A 21,343-nucleotide genomic window follows, 5' to 3' on the forward strand; every position below is an offset into this window, starting at 1 on the left:
ACTGCAAGCCACTGCCAGCAAGGCCATTTCAGCCACACGAAACCCATCTGCCCCACACCTGATGTCAGGTGCGGGATAAGTAAGGGCATGGCTGTGCCAAAATGGGGGTGACAGGCCATTTGTAAGCACTGATTCTCAGCTGATTACTGGGGCTTCCATAGAGTGCTGTACAAGCCCTGATGATGAGCCGATTGTTGGGGCTTGCAAAACACTATGTGTTGTCATGGAACAGAAAGGTCCCAGCCCTATGTGAAACCTAGCCCATAAGAGAGAATGCAGTTCCATCTGCTTAATCTCTGGCTAGTGTGGCAATCAGTGTTCTTTCTACCCTGTTCTCACTGTGGCTAATCATGTGCCTTTGAGAAGCCCACAAGTAACACGAGCCCAGCAGCACTCTCCCAACAATCCAGGCAGTATATAGCCATCATGACAAGTGGCCATTGATTGTGTTGCACGCTACCCCAGTCTCTGCGCAGTGCAAAACACCAGGAGCTCCAGCCACTTTTCTGAGGTTCAGTTTCCTCAGAATGAGGAACAGCAGAGACTTGGTGTGATACATGGTTTACACGTATGTACAACCTGAGCCAACAATGGAGAGGCTCACAGCATTAACACCCGCATAAGGTCTTGCTTCTCCCATAGCCACAGCCATGCTTCATTTCTATCAGACCTGCAGCCTGCTTCTAGCTCTCACACACAACTCAGCATTGCCCCTAAATACCAGCCAATTGGTGGGATGGCCCTGCAGCATTGGCCTGCCTCACTTAGACCCACTTCCCATACCTTAATGGCCCATACTTAGGGAGCCACTACCAAGAAGCTGGCCTGGCGATTCCAGCTATGGAATCCTTGCTGGATTCAGGAATTAGAAGGGACTCAAGTATATAGCCTAACACCCACCCACCCACCTCACCATCGACTTCTCCTCCTCCTTCATGCAAGGCCCAGTGGCATCCTCTCACATGCTTCCTGCTATGGCAGTGAGGAAGTGGGAGCAGAGGAGGTGGTCCTCTTGCTTACTTGCTGGGGAGCAGCAATCATCCCTGGTGTCACCCCAAGAGCGGGAAAGTGAAGAGCTAGACTTTAGTTTGACAAGGTGGTTTTTGTTAGGGATGGGAGGCTGTTGCGGGAGGGGGGGGGGATCAGGACTTTTGTTATTGGGGGGAGCAGAACCAACGTGACTGGTCAATTAAGTATTCTATTGTTTTATTTGATCTGTGGGCGGGGGGTTACGCCCAGGCACCCCGTCCTGGGAGAAAAGCTTAGCCCGGGGCAGAGGCCGCGGCTACCTCCTCTGGGCAAGGCGCTGGCCCAGAGCCGCTCGCACCCGAATGTGCATCTCGTCGCCCCTCGACTGAGGCTGCGTTTTTATCGCCAGGGCCAGGCAGGACTCGAGCCCGGCTTCGCCTGGCAAAGAGAACCCAAGGCCGGACCTTCAGCGGCCAGAGTTCGCTGGCGTCTCCTCAAAACCCGCAGCGGGACTCGTTCCAGGGCTGCAACCAGAAGGAAGGCGCGCCCGCGCACACCCCACGACTTGCAAACCGCGCCAAGTCTTCCTCCGCTCCGCCACAAAACCGCCTCCGGGCTTGTTCGCTGCCAGCCAATAGACGGGTTCAGGGGCATGTCCGTCGGAGCAACCAGCCAATCGCACGTGGAGGAGGCCGGGCCGAGTGTTCCACCCTTACTGCCGCGGGAGAAGCGGCATGGCTGAGTTGCGCTTGGCGGCGCGGGCAGGAGGCTGCTGAGCAGGAGGCGTCGGAGAACGGGATGGCTCCACAGCAGAAGTCCAGCGTGGAATTGGTCCCGCACCGGCCGCCCTCTTCGGCCACGCGGCTCTTCACCTGGGACGAAATCCAGGCCCACACCAAGCAAGGAGCCCCGGAGCGAGAGAATTGGCTGGTGGTCGGCAGGAAAGTGTACGACGTCCGCAGCTTCTGCCAGAGACACCCCGGGGGCTCCCGGATCCTCATGAGCCACTTTGGGGAGGACGTGACGGTGAGATGCGGGTTGGGGGTCGTGTGAAAAGTGTGAAGGAGGTGATGGAGGAGAGATAACTAAGCTGCCCCGTGAAATTGCATGTCAGTCGGTCCCGCATTCCTCTGTTCTGCTCTGTTCTGAATCTGAGCGCCTCAGATTAAGGTCTGAGGGACATAGGTCTGAGGGAACGGCTGATAGTCCGTTCGTCGATAAATAACAGTATGGTATGGTAATAAATCATTTAGGAGTCAATTCTCTAGTAACCTAATTAAAGTACTATCCCGTTAGCAGTAAATTCCTTAGTCAAGGCACTGTAATTAAAAATTATCCCAGTTTCATGCTGAGGAGAAATCAGTCCTAAATCCTACTATGCATCCTTGTAACATAGAAAAACACAGATCATACGTAATATATATATCATTTTGAACTTTTAAAATGACTTCTCACCTGATGCAAAAGTTGCAGATACAGTGAAAATAATGTGAGGTCATAAGCATAAATTGTTGTAAATGCCTAGAATATTATATTTATGAATAAATTGATAGGCTGCCAAAGCTGTACATTTTTCCTGAGGGTGATTGTATAATCGAAACATACTCCTGACCTCAAAGTCAGCAGCTCTGTTGAACCAATGTTTCCCTCAAGATGCAAAGATCCATCTTTGCAGCCCTTTTAAAGGGCATCATCTCAGTATCTCCCATTTTAGTCAAAGATTTAATATAAAATATGAATCTGCCTTTAGACTGCACTGTTTGCTTAAATCTGCCCACTAGTTGAGCAGTAATGTGAAAATTCAGTTTGGGAGTTGTCGTTTAGATCTAGGCATACTTGGTTTTCCGTTGTCCCATGATGTCTGCTGATATTCGCTACTGATGTGGATGAGGTTGGTTTAACAGGGAGCAGATTGTCCTCAGATTGCATTTTTATGAGGAGAGGATTGCTTGCCTGCAATGCTGCTGAGATAAAGACATGGCAGACTGCCTATAAAGGAGAACTTTTGTGGCCCCTTAATGAGTGGGTGTTGGCCAGTTTGCTTTTAATAAAGCCACACTGCTGTCACCCTCCAGATGTGGTGGACTCCTTAATCCCTTCAGCCTTACTCACCTTGGCTAGGGATGCTGAGCTGCAGCATCTGAACATCTGAAGTGCAACACATTCTATAGCATTTTAGGGCTAGAGAAAGCTCTTTTGCTCTGCTGAAAATGAGTCCTGGAACAATGCTGCAAATTGTAGTTCTGAGCAATGCATGTTGTTTCAAAGGACATGATCCTAATGACCCTGGAGCAAGCTAACATGAAATTGGGTATTTTCTCTTTTCCTTGTCAAAAAACTAGAGTTCAGCAGCCTTGTAATTTACTCTTAATTTGTGGTTGGGTTGTGTCCAACAGGATCTAGAAATTCAACTTGAAGTAATCTCCCTGCATAAAGCACGCACCAAAGCTCCCTGAAGTGTTAACAAATTTTGCAAAACCAAAATAATGGACAATTTCCTAACTTTCAACAACGCCCCCTAAAGCAGCTGCCTTCCTCGCCCTCTCTAACAATAGGCTCCCACGTCACCATTCTTCACAGCAGGAGTGGCTGCTCAGCACTTAAAATGCTCTGCAAATTAATCCTGCCACAAGCACAATCCAGTTTGTTCTCTCTACCTCCCCCGTACCCCCTTGACTACCACATTCCAGAAATTATTTCAAGGAAGAATCCAAATGGTTCCTAATGCCAAAGTTTTCTCAAGCTACATCAGCCAGGTTTTGAGAACCACAGTCTTACTAGAAAGGTGTTTTTTTAAGTCCAAACAACAACTTTGTATAGTATTGTTATTTATTTATTTGCTTTAGTTCCAACCCGCCCCAAAATAATCTGTCGGTTAGTCAGAGCACCCACTGGCCTCCACCAAACCTGTGGAGGTGTTTCCCAAGCCACTTCCAAAGTTTTTTCTTTTTGTTGTGGCAAGCACTGACTTGTAAGAACTCATTTTTCTATAAGGAAGTGTGAGACTATCAAAGGCTGCATACACACCATACATTTAAAGCCCCACACCCCCCAAAATCCTGGAAACAGTACTTTGTTCAGGGTACTGGGAATTGTAGCTCTGTGAGGGCTAAACTACAGTTTCCAGGATCCTTTGGGGGTGGGGGAGTGCTTCAAATGTATGGTTTATAAGCTGCATTAAGCCTCTCGCAAAGGGCTTTCTCCCTTTCATTCCCTGCTACCTTCTGCTTTTTTCATTTCTGAGTTTGGGTTTAAGGGGAATATGGGCATGGTTCCCATTGAAATCGATGGGACTTGAGTTCCACTAACTTAGGGACTCCAGCCAACCATATGCCTCCTCTGGAAAAATTACCATATTTTTCGCCCTATAAGGTGCACCGGCCCATAGGGCGCATCTAGGGTTTTTGGGGGGGAAATAAAGGGAAAAAAATGACCCCCCCCCCAGGCGCGGGCTTCCCCCAACCCCAGCCCCCAGAACAGGCAGCTCTCCGCAACCCTCGGGAGACAGCGCGACTTCCCGCCTCTCGCACTCCAGGCTTGCGCACCGACCCCTCTAGCTCTCCAGGCTTCAGCGAAAGCCTGCATTCGCCCCATAGGACGCACACACATTTCCCCTTCATTTTTGGAGGGGGAAAAGTGCATCCTATAGGGTGAAAAATACTGCTCAACAGTGAAATGGACTCCGTGGAAGGTGGTGGGCTCTCATTCTCTGGAGATTTTTAGGCAGAGGTTGGATGGCCATCTGTCATGGATGCTTTAGCATTGCAGGGGGTTGGACTAGATGATTCTCAGAGTCCTTTCCAAACTCTCCAATTCTGTGATTCTGTGTGGCCTTTTACAATCTGAGACCTACCAAGGAGGCCCTCTCAGTGATTCCATCTGTGCATCAGGCCCAGGCTGTGAAGACATGAAGATTATTGGGGGTTGCTCCTCAATTATGGGATCCCTTCCCACTTCAGGCATGCCAGAGTTAGCTTGAGCACCTTCTTTGAGTGTTGCAAGAGCTACTTGTATCTTGGGGCTGGCTTGGGAGCACATGGTCTTGTCAAAAAAGAGGTTGTATTCCATATTATTATTTTTGCCTTGGTTGCCCCCAAAGAATCCTGGGGACTGGGAGGGTGCTGGAAGTTTTAGGAAATCTCTATTCCCCTCACAGAACTGCAATTACCAGGGTAGTTTAATAAGTGGTGTTTGTGTGTGAAGCACGCAAGCCTGAATCTTATGCTGGCTCATTCCTGTAATAGCTATTCAAGCCCTCCAAGTTGCCTAATGCGTTTAGACTACAAAATAGTCTTCATTAGATGTAATGATCACCTACCTCCTGAAAAAGGAGTTTCTTTTCCCTTGAGGAAAAACACTTGCCCCAATCAACTCCCCCCCCCAAAAAAAAACCTTTATGAACTTCACCTCTGTTTGTTGCTTTGAATATTGCTGTGGATCAGGAACGCCCTCCCTTTTCAATTAGCAATTGCACCCTGCATTAACCATGGTGTTGCTTGAGGCAAAACAGTAAATGTTGCCACCGTCTCCTCTGCCACTGCAGCCTGAGGAAACCGGAGGCACAGGTTCCTGGGGCCCCTGGGTGCCTAAGCACCCACAAAATTTCTCACAAAGGGGCCAGGCACCCACAAATTTCGGTGCCAGGGCCATGCACATTGCATGGCACCCATGGCCCCTGGCACCAACAGTTGCGGGGCCACGTTGGCACTCCTGACTGGAGCAGCAGCCTCAGGAAGCCCTGGCATGCTGGAGCTGGCAGTGGAGAAAGAAGGAGGCTAGAGAGGAGCAGGCCCGCTCTTCCCAGGTGGCGCATAGGCGACATGCGCTGGATCTCCTGCCCCTCTCAGCTGTCCCTAGTCTGCTACCTGAGGTGACTGCTAATGAACAGACTGGTTCTGAATCTGTACCTTCAGGGCTGCAGGTCAGGAGCAGAAGAATGATAGGCAATTCCTGCCAGGAGATTCTCATTGTAGCCCACAATCCTCGAGTCCTGGGATATCTGGTGACACGAGGGGGCCAATCTGTGATGTTCCCAGCTGCTGTAAAAACAGCCCCTCTGACTTCCCACAGTCTGAGCAACTGGTTGCTGAGGGAGGCTGTGCCATTGTTTTCTGCTTACCTGCCCCAGCCTGCCTTTGCCTATCTTGAAAATGCTGGTTTGAATAAAACGGAGCCAGTGAAAATCATATGTACATGAATTGTGGGGTGAGGGTGGCATTTGTCTATGCATATCATTACTTGATTAATATTCTGATTATCTCTGTTGATCAGCAATACATCTTCTGTGTCTTATCTAAGAAATCATAGTGTTTACAAAACCTTTGAAACGTCTTGCACACAGGTTCCCATTTTTGATTTGCAAAGCAGAAAGAGAGGGGTACATTGCTCAAGTATTTCCCATGACCGCTGATGGAATAAGTGCTAGGAGTGAGCCCACACACCTTTGACTATGTCTGCAAATCCTTTTGGCCCCCACCCCACAACCTTTGATCATTTACCTTAATTAGAGGCAACGTGCTCTTGATGTATTTAATTGCTGCAGTGTCATAACTCACCATTACCATTACAAACTGAAAAATATGTAGGGATTTCCATTTAACCTCTAGCAGAGTGCAGGGCATTCTGCAGGTGCTGCAGTTGAAACAAACCCTATGACTGTTTCCAGACTGATGGTTTCTGTCACTACCCTGTCATCTTTCTATGTCCCATCCACACAAGGAGGAAGTGTGACAGAACTGCTGTGTGGGGGGTCTTTTGATGCTTGGCACACATTTACTATAACACTTGAGGTGGCTGCCATTTTATGACACCCATTAGTTTTAGAAAAAATATTGTAATTATTACATAAGTCTCTCTCTCTCTCTCTCTCTCTCTGTGTGTGTGTGTGTGTGTGTGTGTGTGTGTAGAGCACTAAAGATTTATATCACCATAATGTTTATAGTATAGCACAAAATACGATAATAGTGTTATACTTTTATAACACTATACTACAATCCTGATTTTAAAAAGAATCTGGTTACTGGTGTTTTAGCAACTTGGTTAATGGTGGTGATAAGAGACTTAAGATTTTATTCCCCCCCCCCCAAGGGAAAATAGAATAGAATGATGGTGTTGGAGCACTACAACTCTTTCATTAGTTTAAAAAGAAGATATCCAGAAAATATTTTAATGATAATTAAAAGATATAAAAAATAGTGTCACAAATTGATGCTCACCACAAATGTTCTAATGAATGTGTGCTGAACTCTTTCCTGGTTCATTGCTATCCATGTCAAAACCTCCACATTTTTAAAATGATGAAAGAATGGTGATAAAGGTGTCTTACACCTGTGGAGATTGCAGTGGTCTTCTGATGGAGACCAGCCATTCTGGTCTGAGAAAGATGGAAGAACTAAAGGGGAAATGTAGGGTGACAATGATTGGATGGTTTTATTTTTTTACATTTTTAATATTTATATGCTGCTTTCCAATGCAAAGCCCAACATGGTGTCATGTCAATGTCCCATAAAAAGTAGCTGAAAGGATCAGGGCAAAATGCCACATATAGAAACAGAGCCTCCCAATGTCATTGTTGGAATTCTAGCCCATCTCTCTCTCTCTCTCTCTCTCTCCACACACACATACACACATAACTTTGCATTGCATTTCAGTAGTAACAGCATATAAAAGATGACGATAACATACTAAAAGTGAACAGGAAAATGGAAAAAAGGAAGAAGAGAGTAAGGGAGAAAACCATATAAATAAAATTGAGTAAGTTTCCCGTTCATCAAATTGTAGTTTTGGAAGGGACCCTGAGGGTCATCTAGTCCAACCCCCTGCTATGTAGGAATCTCAGCTACAGCATCCATGGCAGTTGGCCATCCCACCTCTGCTTAGAAACCTCCAAGGAAGGAGAGTCCACCACCTTCCAAGGGAGTCAAGCATCTCTTCCCATCAGTAAGTTTAGTTGGAATCTCCATTGCTTCAGGTCCTACTCTCCAGAGCAAGAGAAAACAAGCTTGCTTCATCTTCAATGTAACAGCCCTTTAGATATTTGAAGGGGGCTATCATTTCTCCTCTCAGACTCCTCTTCTTCTGGCTAAACATACCCAACTCCCTCAACCATTCCACATAAGGCTTGGTTTCTAGACCCTTGATCATCTTGGTTGCCCTCCTCTGCACACAATTGTCATCATCATCACCATCACAGCATCCTTTTCTAATTTACTTGCCTATGAATTGCAGAGGAGGCAAGATTTATAATGCCTCTACTAATTTGTCCCTTTCATAAACTAAGGATTGAGTTGAAAGCACATGTAAGCACATGATCAGACTGGGGACTAATTTCCCATTACACAAATTGTGTTTTTAGTATATGTGCTGCCAAAGCGAGCACAAATGGGATTGTGTTCATTTCGAAGAACTAATCCTGTGTTGCTTCTTGGTAATCACAGCATCCTTATCTAAGCGCTCACAGACCGACCATTTAATTATATGTTCAAGGACCTTCCCTGCTATCACTGTCAAACTCAGTGGTCTTCCCTGGGTCTTCTCTCCCTGCCCCCCCCCCCCTGCCTTTTGAAGATGGGGAATAATATTTGCCTGCCTTCAGTCAGCAGGGACTTCTGATAATTCTGAAAGATTATAGACAGAGGCTCTGGGATTGCATCCACAAGCTCCTTTAGTACCCTTGCATGCAGCTCATCAGGCCCTGGGGATTTGAATTCATTTAAAGTAGCCCAGAGTTCTCTTTTCCTATCTTGAGCTGCAGCTCCATCCTTTTATAATTTATTTTGTTATTACTAGGTTGGGCACTGCTTTACTTTTGGGTAAAGACAGAGGCAAAGTAGATGTTGAGCATTTCTGCCTTCTCTCTGTCACTCAATAGCATTTCTCCGTGCAGAAGACCTGCTACTTGCTTGTTCTTCTTCGTGTTTCAAACATAGCCAAATAAAGCTCTAAAAATTAATTTTAATCTCTTTTGTAAGCCTGAGCTCATTTTGTGCTTTAGCCCGCCTGACTCAAAGTAAAGCAGTAAACATCCTGATCTGAGCAGTTTCAATAAACATGGAATTTAAACAAGAGTATAGGCAGCACAGGACAGTCAGGTGTGATTCCAAATGTCTCTGTCTCATGGTTTCAGCCATTTACTTTTGAGCTAATTAATAGATATCAGCGTTTCTACTGTTCCTCCCAGTCCAAATTTTTAATATATTTCTCAATCTTTCCTTCTCGCTATTCATCCCTTAATTTTTTTCACTGTCTTTATTTGAAGAACAGGTTCCCTGCCCAGCCATACATTTGCGGTATCTCCAGACTGCCCTATTCCTTCCCATGAGTTCAACTCTAGTTCTTTTAGCGTCTCTTTCGACTGCTCATATTTGTAGATGCTCATTAACTGCATTCAAATGATAGGTTCATGCATACCTTGCCTGATAGCTGTCATCGTTCACAAGTTTTGCAATGAATTGCTAGCCCCAAAGGGAGATTATTCACCCGAAACACCCACCTTGAAGCTGCATCTTCATCTTTTTGGGTGGGGGGGAATGTGGAGAAGTGGAAATCCCTGCTTTGCCCCCTTCCAGTTTTTCACACCTGCGTAACGACAGAACTTGAAATGCACTGTGACAAATTCCTTTTGCACAACAAGATGTTTACTGATATTTCGAAATGACTGAGACTTCAATAAAAACAAACGGTAACCTAGAGCTATTTATACATGCTATTGCGCATGAAACTCAACTGCGCAATCCTATGCCTGTCTATTCAGAGGTTAGTTCTCATAGGGTGGAGTGCTTTCCCTTGGGAGGCCTGCGCTGCACCCAGCTTCTTACTACTTTGCCGCCAGGCAAATACATTTTTGTTTTCCTGTGCATTTGGGCGCCAGTGATATTGTGTTGTATTGTTAAATTCATTTTATTTAGTACAATTTATTAAAAGTAATTGCACACTTGTTTTGTACAGTTACTTTATATTGTTTAATGTGTGTAAATTGCTTCAGGATTTTCAGTGGGAAGCAATCTGTAAGTGCTGGCCCATTAGAGCAGCTAGTGCACTGGCCTACCAGTCTAAGTCTGCCCCCAGCCAGTTGCCCCCAGCCTGCCTTTCTTTCCTGCAGCTGGTCCAGGTTTGTCAACTTCCTCCTCTTCCTCCTCCATTTCTGTTGTCCTTGTAGAACTCTGTGGGGAAAAGAATGGGAGCAAAGCTAGAATGAGTTGGCTCTGCTGAGCTAAATGGACCAAGGATCTCATAGAATTCATAGAATCATAGAGTTGGAAGGGACCCTGAGGATCATCTAGTCCAACCCCCTGCAATGCAGGAATATACAGTTGTTCCATTGGGGATCAAACCTGCAACCTTGGTGTTATCAGCACCATGTTCTAACCAACTGAATCAGACCACCAGTGTAAGAGAGCTTCCTTTGTTTTACTTCCGTCAACTTTCCGCTGTTTCATGATTGAGTCTCCTTTTCATAGAATCACATTGTCTCTGTGTGTGTATCTGTGTCTTGTAGGCTCGTGTATTCCAACTCCCTGCTCAGTGCAGGACGTCCAGAGCTAGGGCATCCTCAACAGATGGTTGAGGATGAGCTCAATACACACCACCTGTCTGCCAGTTACCCCACAAACTCCTCATCTGTTGTTTTACTTTTGATAAACCCGCACGTTCCTTTAAGAGGAACATTGCCAGAGAAATTGGGGGGCTGGTAGCAGCACCGGGGAGAAGGGCACACAGTGGCCTCACTCAATATTTCCTGGTATTGGTTTTGCCTTCCCTTATTTTCCCCCTGTGGACTTGTAGGATGCCTTTGAAGCGTTCCATGTCAACAAGTCATTGGTGAAGAAGTATTTGAACCCGCTACTGATTGGGGAGTTGGCACCAGATCAATCCAGTTTGGGACCCAGCAAAAATGTAAGTCTCTTCTAACCCCTGGATGTGAGATGTGAACCCAAGAAGAAGTAAGGTTTCCCTCCGTACATGTTATGTGCATTCTGGAGTGCTTAAAGGAGGATGCCATGCGCTGGTCTGAACCTGTAAATGGTGGCAACGGGCTGATAGAAGGGGAGAAGCCCTGAGCAGAATTAGACATTAAAACTCTGGTCACACCCTCCCCTTGCTGCTCCTAAGGGCACAGGCTACTCCAACATTTCCTAGAGTAGAGGCAGCTGTCATTTTAAAATTTCTTCTTCACAGGAATTACTCATCATGGATTTCCGTGAGCTGCGTACCACTATAGAGAAGATGGGACTCCTGAAGCCCAACACTTACTTTTTCATGGCGGTGTTCCTTCACATCCTGCTCTTGGATGCTGCGTCCTGGCTCAACTTCTTGTATTTTGGAACCTCTTTACTGCCCTTCACTGTCTCTGTGGCACTTTGCACAATGTCCCACGTAAGTTGTCTTGCTCCGTGAATAAAGCCAAAGGCTGGCCTTCTGTTCTAAGCACCTGAAACCAGCTTCCTTGGTCATCTTCTACTACCCTGATGAAGCCAGTGCTCATTCTGGAGGTCATCTTTATCACTGGGATTTTTGTCGCTCCCAGCGTTAATGGGTGTAATGCCAGTCCTTTGCAGTGAGACGTTTGTTTATCCTCGGCGATTTATGAGTTGTATGGGTATTATTCAGAAATTCATGCCTGCATTTACCCATGTAGTATGCATGGCACACAGATTACTCTAGAGCTACCACATGCAATGACATGATGGCTTCTTTTGAATTAAATGATGCAGAAGGGACCCCAAAAGCCGTTCAGATGATAGGCAGGCCATTGTTCTAAGCAATCTCCTTTGCCTTCCAGATCCAGGCTTCATGGTTCCAACATGATTTGGGGCACCTTTCCGTCTTCCAGAAGCCCAAGTGGAACCACCTGCTTCACAAATTTGTGATGTGCCATCTTCTTGTAAGTGCTTGTTTTTGAAAACTTTTATTTTTTTGAGAGGGGTGGGAAGGGTAAGAGATCTGGATTGATTATCTGAAAATCAAGCTACCATATTTTTGGACAATGTGCATAATACACTAAAAGTGGGGGGGGGGGGAGGAAATGTTCTAGTTCTTTGTGGATTTTTGTTCCCAAAAGCCTTCCCACAACCCTCCCATTGCATGGTGGGTGCATATATACTACAAACAAATCAGTTTTATACCAGAGGAACTGTCTTGGCTTCCCCTAAAGCCGGGATGGGGAACTTTTGACCTTCAGCTGTTACTGGGCTACCACTGCCCCCTTCCCTGACCATTGGCTGTGCTGGCTGGAACTCAAGGGAATTGCAGTTCCAACAGCATCAGAAGGACCACACGTTCCTCACTGCTGTCTAAATGAACCCTGTGTGCTGCAGCAAAGGTGCCTAGAATCCTCTTATTAGTCTCCCTGCTCCCCTCGACAGGACCAGAGTTCCTAGGACTTCCTACGAAGAGGGACTGACTCTTAATGTGGCCTAAATCTGTCAGTACACCTTTCAGCCGATGTGCAGCAACTGGGTTCAATAACTGGTTCTTCCCTGTCTGGGCTAGGCGACTGAAGCACTTTCAGAGGCCTTCCAATCCTGGAAAACAGGTCTCAGTGCACTGGACTCACAGCTGTGCATTGTGAGCACTAGACTCATGCAGAGTATAAATAACACGGAAGCTAGCTGTGAAGCATAACTCCTTTTATTTCTGATAGCTACTACAAACTAAAGAACTACTGGCTTGCATGAGTGTAACATCTCCCACTCAGCCATCTAGTCACTACATAGATAAGACTGTCTCCACACAGAGTCAGGCAGTCAGTCAGGAGCAGAAGAGTAGAAGAGCAGTTTCCGCCCCCTCCTTTCTCAAAACATCAGATCAGGAGATTCTTGCAATGGGAGGGGGTGAAAATATCAACAAAATCTACAGTGCAGTGATCTCCTTGGTTTTTTACCTTTAGCTGTGCTGTAGAATTGACTTCTTCTCTGACCTTCCTTTCAACAGGGGGCATCGGCCAACTGGTGGACTCTCCTGCACTCACAACATCACGCAAAACCCAATTGCCACAGCAAGGACCCGGACATCGACATGCACCCTGCCTTGTTTGCTTTGGGGAAGACCCTCTCTGTGGAGGCGAGTTTCATGTTGCTCTCATGCCCTTCAGAAAACAATGAATACTTCCTATTTGTTCCTATGCGCTACCTATTTGTAGTGTAGCTGTATGTGTGGTCGCCAGATTTCTACCTTAAAAAAAACCCACACCAACAAATAATACATGCCACTTAATATTTTGGGGTGGGGTTGGGAATCCAGGGAACTAAATTTATGTTGACTGGCAAGAAGTCTATGTAATAATGATATGGTTGCATTCAGGGAAGTGGCAAGGTGCCTGTATGGCTGGGATGGGGAACTTGTGGCCATTCACATGTTGTTGGACTCCAGCTCTCATCAGCCCCAGTCAATATGGCCAATGGCAATGAAAATTAAAGGACGGCAACATACGAGGAGTTGCAGGCTCCCCCTTCTGTAGGGCCATTTTTATCAAAATGTGACCTGATTTGCTTTCACAGCTTGGGGTAAAGAAGACAAAGTATATGCCTTACAACCACCAGCACAAGTACTTCTCCTTCAGTAAGTGTTGCTGTTGTTGTTTGAATTTATATACCACCCTATACCCAGCAGTCTCAGGGCGGTTCATAGAAAAGATCACAATATATAAAATAAAAACAATAACCCAGTAACACCCCCCCCTAAAAGAGCCACATTTTAAAAGGGTATCGGGATGTCAATCAGGTCAACCAAAGGCCTGGTTAAAAAGGAATGTTTTTTGCCTGGCGCCTAAAGGTGTAAAATGAAGGCGCCAGGTGAACTTCCCTGGGGAGAGCATTCCACAGACTGGGATCCACTGCAGAGAAGGCCTGTTCTCATGTTGCCACCTTCCGGACCTCTTGAGGAGGAGGCAAACGAAGGAGGGCCTCAGAAGATAATTCAGGGTCTGGGTAGGTTCATTTGGAAGTATGACTAACTTCCTGCAATGCCATGGGAGTTAGTGGAGTCTGTTGGCTTATGGTGAATTATAATGGTACCATCGTAGTCATGGGCACATGATAGTGTGTAGCGGCTACATCTGCAAAAACCCTGTGCCCAGCAGGTGGACAGTGCTGTGCACCTCTGTTCTACTTGAACCGTCACTCCACAGCATTCTCATATTCCCTGTTGATAGAGGTTCCTGCCAGAGCAGTGTTTCACCCCTGTAATGTGTATTTGCATGCCATACCTGGACCTAACACCTTGAAGGCCACCATTATGCTACAGTGGAGCTTGGAAGCACAGGACAGAGTGTAGGGGAATCCCTGTGCCAGAGCAAGGGAATGAGTTCGTCTTCCCAGTTAATAGGATCATATGGTTGGATCCAGACTAAATTAAATTAGTTCCATTCAAATCAGTGGGACAAGTTAGTATTGACTAAGTTTAAGCTGCTTTGATCTCTGCGAGAACTGTTAGTCCAGATCCAGCCCGCAGTCCATAATATCCTGTACCCTGTTACATTTAACTGTAGTAAAACTTAAGGCATTCTTCAGTAGCCACACCTAAATTATCCGCTTGCACTATCTTCTTCCCAGTACATCTGGTTTATTTTACATATTTTGTATTTTAATTATGTGGCTAAGGCATCTTTCTTTTGCTATCTTCATCAGCGTTGCCTCCACTGTTGTTCCCTACCTTCTTCCAATATCACACCTTCTACATTGCTTTCAAGAAGAATTACTGGGTGGTAAGTATTGCATTATCTGAGTTACAGATTAAGCAACAGAAGAGCCCTCATTCCTATTCCTGGCTGGCTGGCTTCTTGGGTGTTCTGAGGCATTTTGTGTTTTAATATTTTGTTGGTAGCCGCTCAGAATGGCTGGAGCATCCCAGTCAGATGAGCAGCATATAAATAAAAAAATATTATTACCATTATCTCTCAAATTATAGAGCAATCACTAATGCTAGATCCAGTCTTGGCCTTGCTTTCAATAGAAAGGAATATAAATCCCAGAGTATCTTATAAGACACTGGTCTTTCTGTTACTAACAATGTCAAGAAAGCCAATAGTTAGTCAATGGAAATCTTGCTCACATCCTTCAGTTGATTATTGGTATGGTAGACTGTGGGATCTAGCTCTCTCTGTGCATCTCACATTTCAAAGAAAAGTAAGTAGAGGAGAATCTAGATAAGATCATTTTTATGCTATTTGGTCTATACAGTGGTACCTCGGGTTACAGATGCTTCAGGTTACAGACTCTGCTAACCCAGAAATAGTACCTCAGGTTAAGAACTTTGCTTCAGGATGAGAACAGAAATCGTGTGGCGGTGGGAGACCGCTTAGCTAAAGTGGTACCTCAGGTTAAGAAGTTTCAGGTTAAGAACGGACCTCCAGAACAAATTAAGTTCTTAACCCTAGGTACCACTGTACTTTTGACAATAGACCCTGTCTATATATACTGTATAGACAATAGACTCCCAATAATTCAATTAAGTTTGTGGGGAGAATATATTTTAGAAGATTGGGATAAAGAGATATCTCAATGCCTTGGATTGTGATTATAAAAGGATACATTGCATGAATTAATGTAGGGTATTATCTTCCCTTTCCTTCCCCTCCATTCCATCTATTCTCATTCTCCTTTGTTTTCTTTTTGTATCAATATTTTTTATGATGTTTGTATTTCATCTATATTTATCTTTATTTTAAAAATTGATAAAGTTTCTTTAAACAAAAAAAAAAAGCAGTTTCTGCTGAACATTGGTTAAATGACATTATGTTATGTTAGCTTGAGTACTTCAATCACAGTCTTGTTTCAACCACAAGGCCTATCAGCAAAACTTTCTGTTGCACCTCTGGGGTAAAGGATCGTAGGGGACAATAACAATGTGAACTAAGCTTTCTCCATTCTGACAGCTTCTTCCTTTTGTTAGGATATTGCCTGCATGCTGAGCTTCTTCATCCGATTCTTCATCGTCTACGGGTGTTTTCTAGAAATAAAGAGTCTTCTTATCTTCTTCTTTTTGGTCAGGTATTGTACAGCACAAAACCCCTCCCGATTCAACTAAATTTACCCAAAGCTGCCTTAGTGAAAGCAATGGGACTTGAGCTTGCGTTGGCTGACTTATCCTTTTAGTTGAATTGGACTTCACCATGACCAGCTTCAGCTGGCTTGGTTGGCCATCTGTATTTCTGTGGATTCCATTCCTCTGGTGATGAACCCTTTTCTGTGTCTGACTGTGCCTTACTGGGGTTATTTTGGAGGGTGGGGTCAGGAAGTTCTGCTTGCAATGTTTTCTGCTGAGTTGCTCACATTATCTGCTGAAGATTGTCTTTCCTAAAAATGACCGAATGGGAAGAGAGTTCAGAGCTGCATTGCAATTATGAGCTGAGCAGAGATGGGAAAGGTTTGCTTGCTGCTATGGGACTGTCTATTCACTTTTAGTTTTTTCTGCTTGTGGCTTTATAAATAAAATAATGTGAAAGCCACCTTTTCAGTTCAGTTTGAAAATACAAAAAAATGAGTGTGATGTTTTCAGGGAGTCAGATTTTTGTGCAAGACACCAGATTTCACACAAGGCTTTAAAAAAAAAAGCATTTTCCCAATATGATTGGATTAGTGAATTACGCTTTCTACTGTATTACTACTCTTTTTCCCCATGCAGGATGTTGGAAAGCTCCTGGTTTGTCTGGGTCTCCCAAATGAATCACATACCCATGACTATAGATTATGACAAGAACTTGGACTGGGTGTCCATCCAGGTATTTTTTTTTTTTTACTCTAGCAACTGTATGGCTATACATGGGACTGCTCTATATCCTCTCAAAAGATCATTTTGGGTTCTAATTCAAGTCGACCAAGATGCTGCCCTGGATGTTTATCAGGAAACTGGAGGAAAAGCAAACATGAGTTCAGATAAGGAGGCATTAGCGCAGGGATGGCGTCTTGTAGCCGTTCAGATGCTGCTGGACTGTCATAGCACTGTCCATGCTGGCTAAGGCTCATGGGAGTTGTAGTTCAACAACATCTGGTGGGGTCACAGGTTCCCCACTGCTGCTTTAGTGGACTCAACTAGACTAGGGAATCATGGGAGCTGGAGATGCAGCAAAGATGCAGTTGTTTCAGTGAGTAGACGGTAAAGAAGCAGGAGAGAGCAACAAGGAGTTAGTAGGAGCAAGTTGATTCTGGGGATGGGGAATCCGTGGTCCTTCTGGATGTCACCAGACTCTGGGCAGATTCACATCATACATTTAAAGCACATCCAATGCACATTTAAAACCCATGGCTTCCCCCAAAGTATCCTGGGAACTGTAATCCTTCCTCCTTAATGACAACCTTAGCAAATTGCAGTTCTCATGAGTCTTTGGATGATGCTATATACCTTGGATGTGCTTTAAATGTATGGTGTGGGCCTGCCCTCCAACTCCTACCAGCCTTAGCCTTCTTGGTCAGGAATGATGTTAGTTGTAGTCCAGCAACATCTGGAGGGGTTACGGGTTCCCTATCCCTGGGCTTAGAGTATGGTTTAGGGGCAGAGGGGAGGCAGAACGAACCCTGCAAGTATTTAAGAAGCAAGCAGAAGGAAACAAAGAACGTGGAGAGTAGCTGGTAGCCAGAGGGACCAGAAAGATGCCCTTGAGAGAATGAGGAACAACTAGAGAAGATGTTCACAGAGGGTCACAGAGCAGCTTGCAATAGAAAAACACAGATATATAACATAAAAATCATTGTTGATTGTGCTGTAATAATCAAATAAGCCCTTTTTAATAAGGGGGAAAACAATGTATTAGGCTGACAGACAAATTTTTAAAATGGCTTTTCATTTCCCCCCCTTCCCTGTAGAATTAGGACCCAGCTGTAGTCCTGTTTGTTTTAAAAAGCAATCCAACCTTTCCACATACTGTGACTGCTCACTTCAGCAAATGCTGGCATTGCAACACTCACAAACACATTTGTGTCATTATGTTCTTATTATCAGTATTCTGTCGTCATTTGACAAGCACCCAAAATCAGAGGGTAAGCCTTCTTGGGACCAGAGCGGGGCATCTCCTTGCTCCTGCTAGGACTGACTGGAGTGAAAGCTGCCAAAAAGAATCAAGTGAGACAAACCCACCTTTGCTCCTCACAATCAGTCTTGGAATCCCAACATGCTTCAGAGAGGAGCATCACTAAATTTCCCACTGTCCATAACAGTTGCCCACCACTGTATCACAGTGTAGCAGCAGTAACCCAGAAGGGCTAATGAAGCAGACGGCCACAGCATTCCCTTCCCTTCTGAAGAACAGTCTCTAGTTGGGTCTGAGGGTTGTAACAGTGAAAAGTGGGGAATGGGCAATATGGCAGACATGGGACCCACTGTAGGCTCTTTGTAACATGAGGATTGCAAGAATGTGGTGCTGACATCTAGTCTACTTTGCTAACTATGGGAGGGATTTGGTAGTAACTTAGGGTTGAATCTAGCCAGGTCGTTGTGCAAGCAAAACTTCTGCTCACACAACAGCATTTCCCTGCCCCCTTCTCCCTCTGTACCCCACTGCCAAATCTGCTCTTGAGGGTTGAGGGGGAACTCGGGGCGCATTGGGAGGGATGTGGTGGGGGGAAAGTTATTTTGCATTGAATAGAAGTTCTTCTACTTGCACAATGACTTGCCTGAATGCAACCCATAGCCGTCATACCAGGACAGAGAGAAAGCTGTCAAGAGCTTGAACATCCACCCACTTGTTATTTCAGCTCCAGGCGACATGTAACGTTGATCATTCCTGGTTCAACGACTGGTTTACTGGGCACTTGAATTTCCAGATTGAACACCAGTAAGTATGGACTGCAAAGAAGTGCTTTCTCTGGGTTGTATGTAGGTGAGTGAAACCCTGCTCACACAATGGGGCTTTTCTGGCTCTTACCCTACTGCCCCTTGAAAAGCAACTCCCTAGGGATGCAGGACTCTCTGGAATAGTGTGAAACGGGACGTGGTGGGAGAGGCTACACTGGGAAAGGGAACACAAGAGAAATCAGTGCGTTGCCTTGTGCAAGTAGACATGCTGAGCCAGTTGTGTGAAACTTCTTTGATCCATGCCAACACATCCTGGGAAGGCTTTTCATGTTGTGTGATTCTCTGTAGGAAGAACAAACGTCCAGTATGTGAAACAATTTTTCTATTGTTCAGTTTTCTGGATGACTGCCTTGTCTATGATTTCTACACCAAATGTGATTAGCAGAACTTGAGGCAGAATTGTTTTGGTTTCCCCCGCCAGTCTCTTCCCTACGATGCCCCGGCACAACTACTGGAAGGTGGTCCCTCTGGTTAAGTCTCTGTGTGCCAAACATGGCATTGAATACAAGTGCAAGCCCCTGCTGACAGCCTTTGCAGATATTTTACGGTATGTATCAAAGGAGAAATGTGGCATAAAGATACCAATGTGCAGTGGGAAGATAAGGCAGCTTACTCGCATTTTCTGCAGGGGTGGACAAACCAGTGGCATGATCAGACTGGCCAAGCAGCTTTTAGCATCCCACTGCGCCCATTAAATATTACTGGCACTGCTTTTGCAGATATTTTGCCAAGCCACTGCTGTCGAGTCAGATGGAGAATGCTGTAATGCTTCCAGAATGCTCCAGTCTGCTCCAGTGTCTCCCAAGTTCTGACAAAACACAAGGGCACCCATTTCTGTTTCTGCAGCACCCTCAGTGGTAGAGGGCTGCCTCCCCCCGCAGAAGACACAACTGGTAGCAATTGGCAGGGGCTGGCCAGCAGCCCCTGCACAAACTGCTCAACTGTTTTAAAGGAAAAGGTGCATTTCCAGAAATAACACAACAAAGTATGACTTAGAAGCATCGTTTTCAGTGTTTCAGCAGCCTTTTCCCAGGCCTTCCTGAATTAGTCGTTTCTGCAGCATTTAATTCTGGTTGCTTTCATGGTTCCCAATCCCAACTTTGTTTTTTATTACTTGTGGTGCTTTCTATTCCTGTACATGCCTCAGGTATTTTTTAAATACAGGGTGATTTGTAAATTTTGCAATTAAAATAAGTAGCCGCCACACCCCCTTTCACCATTCTTGCAGCTGGCTCGTCACTGGCTCATGGCCAGTTGGGGAATTGCATACAGCTCTAGTGGCAAAAAAAGGTTGACTACTGCTGAGTTATAGATTTCTGCTTTCTTGATCTTTACCCAGATTCCTGCCTCTCTATTTAACTTGATTGTATCTCGGGCATCTTACCCTTTCTTTTCCACAACACTTAATTAGTTTTCTCCCACCCCACCCTTTGTCTTACTGCAGTTCCCTGAAGGATTCTGGAGAGCTCTGGTTGGATGCCTATTTGCATAAATAAGTACTGCCTTTACAGAAAACAGATTCATTCGCTATGTCTCCACAGATGCCTTATACCAGCAGATTGCCTTGAATGTTTTTCCAACGCCCAGTGTTTCATTGTTTCCTATTTATAATAAAATTTATGTCCGATACCATGCTTTCCCTATTTTGTACATCTCCCTTTGAACCTGGAAGTAAAAGTTGTTAACGGAGGTCCCAAATGAGCTGCCATACAGTGAAAGGAAGAAAGGGTGGGGGTATATGCATCTGAAGGAAAAGACTGTGCACTCTTTTAAAGGGCTTCTTTTCTCTGAATTATGAGATGTCATATGCTGATTCTCTGAGGACCCAATCCAGGTAAAAATTCTGTATGCTTAAGCCCATTGTTACCATTCATGTGCCATTTACCGTATTTTTCATCCCATAGGGCGCACCAGCCCATAGGACGCACCTAGTTTTGTTGGGGGGGGGGAATAAGGGGGGGAAATTTATTTCCCTCCCAGGCCCGGGGCTGGGGAAGCCCGAGCTTCCCCAGCCCCCAGAACAGGCAGCTCTCCGCAGAGCGGTGGGAGAGCTGCGCGACTTTGCACAGCTCTCCCACTGCTTGCCGAGAGCTTCCTGAAGCCTGGAGAGCGAGAGGGGTCGGTGCGCACCAACCCTTCTCGCTCTCCAGGCTTCAGCGAAAGCCTGCATTCACCCCATAGGACGCACACACATTTCCCCTTCATTTTTGGAGGGGGGAAAGTGCATCCTATAGGGCGAAAAATACGGTACCTGTATGAGTAGGTAGCTCCTGGTCCAAAAAACGTTCTGCACCTCTGCTGTAAGGTTTATGCATTTTTTCAACACCTGGTTTACACAATAGGAAACCTACTACACACCAATTACCATGTATGTGTTTCTAGTGCACTGGAGAGGTGGGCTCAGTGTCCCTTTCTTGATATTGCATAATGAACAACTACCAGGCCACAAAGTTTGGCTTATCCCCTTAAGAATGTTGATGTATTGTTGGTTGTTTTTACCTATAAAAGTCCCAGGTTCATTTCTTGGTATCGCCAGGTACAACTGGGCATGTCCTGTCTAGAAAACCTGGAGTTGCTCCCACTCCAT

The 21,343-nt window shown here is 45.4% G+C and overlaps 1 protein-coding gene across 1 annotated transcript; it reads left to right on the forward strand.

The window, feature by feature from the left end:
* The first annotated feature begins 906 nt into the window (after positions 1-906).
* LOC310825630 (acyl-CoA (8-3)-desaturase-like) lies at positions 907-20,385 on the forward strand. Its single transcript, XM_083699536.1, has 12 exons — positions 907-1,995; positions 10,753-10,863; positions 11,146-11,343; positions 11,750-11,851; positions 12,901-13,029; positions 13,467-13,527; positions 14,595-14,671; positions 15,859-15,956; positions 16,591-16,687; positions 18,657-18,736; positions 19,178-19,303; positions 20,201-20,385. Exons 1-12 carry the CDS (start codon positions 1,768-1,770, stop codon positions 20,250-20,252), a joined length of 1,359 nt encoding a protein of 452 aa, XP_083555662.1. The 5' UTR covers positions 907-1,767; the 3' UTR covers positions 20,253-20,385.
* The last annotated feature ends 958 nt before the right edge of the window (positions 20,386-21,343 follow it).

This window comes from Podarcis gaigeae (genome assembly GCF_964106915.1).
Source record: "Podarcis gaigeae genome assembly, chromosome: 1".
NCBI classification, from domain to species: domain Eukaryota; kingdom Metazoa; phylum Chordata; class Lepidosauria; order Squamata; family Lacertidae; genus Podarcis; species Podarcis gaigeae.

Bases quoted from the DNA above. Each gene is read 5' to 3' on its own strand.
- LOC310825630 (XM_083699536.1), top strand. From the start codon at position 1,768: ATGGCTCCACAGCAGAAGTCCAGCGTGGAATTGGTCCCGCACCGGCCG. The intron at 15,957-16,590 runs GTATTGTACAGC...TTCCCCATGCAG, and splicing joins ATCTTCTTCTTTTTGGTCAG to GATGTTGGAAAGCTCCTGGT. The intron at 16,688-18,656 runs GTATTTTTTTTT...TTGTTATTTCAG, and splicing joins TGGACTGGGTGTCCATCCAG to CTCCAGGCGACATGTAACGT.